General features: G+C 31.6%; 1 protein-coding gene across 1 annotated transcript in view; it reads right to left on the bottom strand.

Moving 5' to 3' along the window:
• Nucleotides 1-188: 188 nt before the first annotated feature.
• LOC119596187 (WD40 repeat-containing protein SMU1-like) overlaps nt 189-7370 on the bottom strand; it is an 8336-nt gene continuing 1154 nt past the window's right edge. Inside the window, 12 exon segments of the mRNA XM_037945364.1 lie at nt 189-215; nt 1132-1464; nt 1890-2076; nt 2608-2709; nt 2933-3060; nt 3243-3372; nt 3934-3997; nt 4000-4149; nt 5847-6040; nt 6726-6766; nt 6768-6827; nt 6998-7208. Of these exon segments, the coding sequence (XP_037801292.1) occupies nt 189-215; nt 1132-1464; nt 1890-2076; nt 2608-2709; nt 2933-3060; nt 3243-3372; nt 3934-3997; nt 4000-4149; nt 5847-6040; nt 6726-6766; nt 6768-6827; nt 6998-7208 (1627 nt within the window).

Consider the following 7370-nt stretch of genomic DNA (forward strand, 5'->3'; position numbering starts at 1 on the left):
TAAAGAAGGGTGGGAAACTTTGACATGTTATTCCCTTGGGAAATGGATTATTGTTGGAGGATCGGTGTTATATTGTTTTTAACTTCTACAGCGCTAAACTTTGAATGAATATTCTATTTTCATTTTTGTATTAATTTCTGAATGTTTATTTTTGTTTAATTTGATTTAAATTTTGTTAAATTTTTTGATTACATTTCTCTTTTTGCCAAATTTAACTATTAATAAAATGGAAAATAATATTTTTATTTATTTCTGATATATATATTATATATTATATATATATATATAATATTACTATATATCATTATTACAATATATATACTATATATATATATATAATATAATATATATATTATATATTTTTATCTATATATATTTTAATTATATATATATATAATATATCATATATATACATATATATATATATATATATATATAATTATATATTTTTATACATATATACTATATATGATATATATATATATATAAAATATATATAAAATATATATATAATATATATATATATATATTTATATAATATATATATATATATATATATATATATATATATATATATACATACATACATATACAAAACATACATATATACATATATGTACAATATATTTTATTTGTAAATTTTATTCTATTATATTTTTACATATATATGTTATATAACATATATACACATATATATACAAAATAAATACACTTTTGGTAAGTATTTGTATCCATTACTATGTATTATATATGTATATATATTGAAATATAGTATATATATACATATATATAAAAGGTATAATGAATGAATATTTATATAATGTATTTATTATGTATATATATATGTATTATATGTATTATTATTATAATATAATATATTTAATATAATAGATATAATATATATTATATATATATTTTGTAATATATATATATAATGTATATATATATTTTATATATGTATATATATTTTATATATATATATATATTATAAAATATTTATATAATGTTATATTATATATGTTATATATGTTATTATATTATATATATATATTTATTATATATATATATAAAACTATATATATATATATATATATATATACATATATATATATCAGAAATGCAAAGATAAACAATATTATTTTCCATTTTATCTAAGTAGTTAAACTTTGGGCAAAAAAGAGACAATGTAAATGCAAAAACAAGCTTTAGACAAAAATAACTATCCAATATTAAACAGAGAAATGGAAAACATGGTCTCAGAAATAAATAAACAAAAAAATTGTTAAATTCATAAGGAATACTTACATTCAAAGTTCTCTCTAGCTTGCCTGTAGAAGTAGAGAAGCAATATAACACCTGATCCTCACCAACACAATAGATCCATTCTCCGCGAGGTGACACTACACATGATACAAAGTCACCACCCTCTCTCTTACCTGAGGACAGTGACCTGACTGTCTGGCCCTATAAAGGAAAGTAGAATTAGAACAAGCCCATAATATGATGGGTGAGGATCATGAACCTGAGAATTAGGCAATTGAGATTAATCAAACCTTATGAGAACAAGAAATAACAAAAACAGGTATATAGTTCCAGAAAGCAATTCCCGCTGCTATTTAAGAAAAGACATACATCAGAAGTTTGGATATATGATTCTGAAACCCAACAGCAAATACTGTACATAGCGATCATCCCAGACTTTAACAAATGTGTGTACTGCAGTTACTGGGGGTAATCTGTCTTGTACATGTTTCACACATCTGACTAGGCTGTTAATCTACTAGTGTAGATTACCAAATAAAGATCTCTCAACATATCTAAAGATTAACAGGTTATTTTCTTAGATTATAAAGTCCCTCTTACACAAACACAACTTACAAAATACTTACTTGCATGTTCATAATAGTCACAGTGTTGGATCGATTACACACTACAATGTGGTCTGGGTTCTTTGGTAAGATGTGGACAGAGAATACTGGAAGATCCACTGATGTCACACCAGCCAGTGACTTAAAGGTAGCTATACATTCTGTAGTTTTGACAGACCAGACTTTGACAGTACCATCTGACGATGCACTATAAAACAAGAAAATCAGACACATATTAACTATAAGAAAATGACAAGAGACAAAATAAAGAAACAAAGAGGAGGAAGAGAAAGAGATGTAAAAAAAAAAGGAAAGAGAGCAAGAGATTGAGAAAAAAGGAAAGAGAACGAGAAATAAAAATATAAATTCTAAAATACCCATGAAATAGTGGTGTTACAGTTACAAAATTGACTGCTTATTTTGCAATACTTCAAATACCCAGGAAATAGTGGTGTTAAAGCTACAAAATAGACTGCTTACTTTGCAATACTTGAAATACCAATGAAATAGTTACAGTTACAAATAGAACTTCTTTCTTTGAGATACTTCAAATGCCCATGAAATAGTGGTGTTACAGTTACAAATAAAGTTGCTTTGCTAGGGATACTGTAACTGTAAAATTAACTTCAGAACATACTTTTAACCCACTGGATCCAGATGAATGTTCATATTCCCTGACCCTCAACCCAAATTTTTTCATGACATCATCCAGATCATAGGGGTTAATATATGCACTCACCTGATAATATTGTGTCCATCTTGGGTAAATGTGGCTTGGTTGACAAATGAAGAGTGACCGCGAAATTCCTTTAGCGTCTTTCCGGATTTTAAACCATGTATTCTGCAATGGGAATATTACTTAGGGTACAAATGATATGACAGCAGGATAGTGCAATCCAATGCTAAACATTATGGAATAGAATATATTCAAGATAATGAAAGCTCTCTAAGATGAACGAAAGCAAAGAAGCACAATTTTTTGAGATAGTAAAACAAACAAAACCCAGAACAAGTGTCTGTGTTGTTATTGCAAAATCATAAAATTCTTAGACACAAGAATTTACCTGAGTGTGTTGTCAAAGGATGTGGACAAAACTTGACTGTTATCTTTGTTGAAGGCAAGAGATGTCACACCTTCAGAGTGAGCACGTTCTACCTTCCGCAGGCACTGACCTGTACTGACACGCCAAACCTACAAAGTGCAACAAGAATAGAACGTATATCTAAGAACACAAACCTTATTTGCAAAATTTACTTACAGAATATCAGTTTCTGAAACTACATGCTCTCATAATACTTGATACTGTTCATTTTACCATAAAATACAATTTTCCCTACATCAATTTCGGTGGAAAAATAAATTTTCTTACTGACCTTAACTTGTCCTCCCTGAGACCCAGCAGACAGCATTTCAGAATCTCTGCTGAAGGCTAAACTCAGTACAGCAGATTCCATCATCATGTAAGAATCCTTTTCTTGATACTTTAAATCCTTACGAATTTTCCTGTAAAGGTGACTTATTAATGTGGTGGTGATAAATACCTAAAATTCAAAACAACACAGCATTTTTCTTATCCTTTTTCACAATAACTAGGCAGTTTACAAAATGTAACAGCTTTTTCAAATCTAAATTCCATTCCATAATTCATATTAATACTGGGTTAACAGTCACTTTTCAAGTCAGTGATGCGCATGTTCTTGTGCACTTGTATGTATGTGAGTCTATGTATCTGTAAATATATGTCATATCTACAACATTAGGATTCTACTGCAAGATTGATAAAAAGAAAAAATCCATTCAGAGGGAAATTAGTTTGTAAAATAAAAGAAATATACTGTGGCAACAATGGAAAATTATGTGTTCTTTTATATATGTATTTTTAAGATCAGTGAAATAGGAGAAAAGAAAAGAAGTGTGAGATCATTTTCATAATCAAAGAATATTTACAGAGAGGATCAACTAACATTAAAAGAAAAGTGAAAAGGATATTTTTCTTATATGTTTTGCAACACAGTGGATGCTTTTGGTCTGAATGTAAGGTGCGTACATTCACATAAAAACAACAAAACCGAGGTCTCACCTGTGGTGAAATTCCATACTTCTATAATGCCGTCAAAGCTGCCAGTGACAGGTACTGTCCATCAGGACTGAAGTGTGCACTCTCTACATGTGCTTTCTGTGGGAAACGGATAAATCTTGCCAGCTGTGTGGGTACTTTCTCCTCCTCTTGCTCCCTCATGGCTGCCTTACCTCGGAACAAATCAATCTGGGTACCTGCAGAAAAAATAGGCTTTTTATACCAGGCCTTAAAGTTTGTCTAAAATATTATTAAGTTTAATGAATTACTTGTAAAACATGAAAACATGTCCATTGGTAAGTACTGCCTAACTCTACTGCATACCTCATTATACATATTCTGTTATCATTTTCCAGGAGATTCTTTTGCTCACTGGAACATCTTAATCATTTACAGGTTTAATCAACTGACTCATTAATTCACTGGCACCAGGTACATGCACTCTCTATTGTGGTTTGTTTTCTTAACAAAAGCTCCAGGCCAAATTTATGATAAAATACATCTTCAAACAACTTGGAAAACTGTATCTCTACATGAGAATGCATGGTGTACAACTTTTCTGCACTGTTTAGTGCTCTTAAAAAATATTGCACAAAGCACTGAGAAAATGATGATGCACTGGCCCAGGCAAAAATTTGACGTCTACTACATGATGACACTCAAGAAATGATTTACATACAATGGTTTTACAAGCACTTGTTCCCCAAAGGAGTCCATTACTTGGCCAACCTGATCTCACCTCTTTCACAATTCCTAAATTTTTGAAGATTTTTTCTCTTACATTTATTAGCATTATTTACATTGTCTTTTTTGTTAATATCTTTAAACCCATTGCCGACGGGTGGCATGAACGTACATGCCATGGCATGGCGGGACCATCTGCCGGGGCACGTACGCACATGCCATAGATTTATGCATGGACATGCCATGAGTTTTTTTTTGTTACAATCACGGCAAAAGATTATTTTTTTGCCAGTGAAAGTGTGATTAAGTCGGTTCTAACACTTTCTCATTTTTACCATGCAACAAACAAAAAAAATGCAACAAACCGACAATTTCAAATCCATGATGCCACACACTGCTTATTTTATTTGGACTATAGACCGAAAAATGATCAACTATGGAGTCTATATAAAAACAAAAATAACCATAAGACTCGATTTATCAGGAAGTTTTTGGGAAGTAGAGACTGTAAAAATAATGAAAATTTAAAATACAACATATCTTCGTAGTATTCCCAAGAAACGGGATGGGATGCTGGTATTTGGCATGAGTTTGGGCGCGCATGCTCAGGCGACGATATAAGCCCCCGGGAGCGAGGCCCAGGCCACTACGAATGCTACCCGTCAATTATGGGTTAATATTACAAAATGTCTCAAAAATGAGAGTACTAAAATAAAATATTCTTTCTTAAAAATTCAGACTGCCCTTAAATAGTACCGAAGGCCCACTAATAGTACCAAAGAGACTCTGATCAAACAGTGTAAAAAAAAAAAAAAAAAATACAAAAAAATATATACACACCACACACATGCATGCTACGGCATGTACGCACATGCCACCCAGCGGCTAAGGGGTTAATAAAGGAATTATGCTATGGATGCAGAAGGACATCCATGTCACTAGGGTGTAATAAAGTGTGGGCTTTGAATGGCGTCCATTTCAGTGAAAGGGGTTAAAACATGAGTTACATTTGAATGGACAGCGTGTAACTTTTTAAAACTCTTTAATGTATCTTGAAAAGTATAGTCAAAGTTTTCATCATGATACTCAACTCCAGCCAAAAACTTGACTACAAATTACATTTTACAAAATCACACATATTCTGTCCTTAAACAAATGTTAAAATTTAAACAAATGACTACAATTTGAAGACTTAAACCAAAAGAACTGACCAGGTGGCAAAGACCCTGATGCTGCTGCCCCTTGAGGGCCCGACCAAAGGGCCAAAGACGAGATGGCGGCACGACTGACACTTCACCTGCCAGGGCTGCAGCGATGGCTGCCCTCCTCCTCTCCTTTGTTACTCCTTTAGGATATGCTTCTCGAGGATCAAAGTATGAAAGGGGTATCAGGTTCTCCAGATGAACATACCTAGAAAGAGTGTATGAATATAAGAATGGAATTTATATTCATTAACCTGAAGCAGCCGGGATTCCATGACATGCCCACTGTAAGTTTATTTCATCAATAATCTTTACACATAGATGTATCAACAAGTACTAAGTCACCAATGAGCCAATTATGAGTACTACCTATCTCACCTGTTTACCCTTTTCCTTGATTTTTTGGAAATATTTTCTGGTATCTTATAATGCTGTTAGTAATGTTCATAACACTATAATAATTATACTGTCTACAGTAATAAGTTCAGCACTGATATTGATAGCATTAGTAAAAAAAAAAAAAAAATCCTGCAAACTCAAGGAAAGGTGAAATCAGGTGAGGTCACAAAGTCTTCTATTTAATTCCTTCCTAGCTGAGCACTTGTAGAGCCATCCATGTGCAGAGACATATACCAAAACAATATTACAGCAAACACTACATTTTCCCTGCAAGACTAAGTTTAACAATTTCCAATCTGGAATTGTAAATTTGAGGATAACAACAAAACAGTTGCTTCACAACTAATTCCTTCTTTTCAAATACTGTTACTAATATTTATCAAGCAATATATAGTCTAATATAAATCTAAATATATCAAATAATATAACTAATATCTATCAAGCAATATAAAATATAAATCCAAATACAAACTTCATACACCTATTTTAAATACCTTTCAGGTACAGTCTGCTTCAACATGATAAGGGGATCTGTATTTTCGTAGCACTGACTTGGCAGCTCCCAACTCTCTCAGTTCTATGAGCTCCAGAACAACCTGTTGATAATATTTTAGGAAATTCAGATGCCATAAAACAATCATAATAGTTTATAATTTTATCAGTGTATTTCAAAATAAAGATATGTCTATATATAAAATACACATCACTGTATCTATTTACTTTCTTAAACAGAAGGTATGTTCCATGTCTCTTTTTACTTTCTCACCTGCTCATATAAGTCAATGAGTTTCTTGTCTGGGAGTTTCAATGTCTGAATTGCCTTGAGCACAGTGTCCCAGTGACCCTGATTGATATCTGCCATGAAGCTCTCCACAGAGTCCACTGTGTTAAGCGTGATGGAAGTTTCCTCCTGAAGAGCTCGTAGTGTTCGTGTCAGGTTATTTTCCTTTAGGTACTGCTGGATCAACCTGATCACACTGCAATCACAGAGAAATGGATTAATGTTTAGCAATTATATCTATACCTAACAGTAGGATAACAAAGAAATTCACTATTGTTAATTGTTAATATACCTTATCCTAGAAACTTCACATCAAAAATTGCTCATATTATATTACTTTTTCAACTAAATCAGCTTA

This window comes from Penaeus monodon, chromosome 37 (assembly GCF_015228065.2).
Source record: "Penaeus monodon isolate SGIC_2016 chromosome 37, NSTDA_Pmon_1, whole genome shotgun sequence".
Classification (NCBI taxonomy): domain Eukaryota; kingdom Metazoa; phylum Arthropoda; class Malacostraca; order Decapoda; family Penaeidae; genus Penaeus; species Penaeus monodon.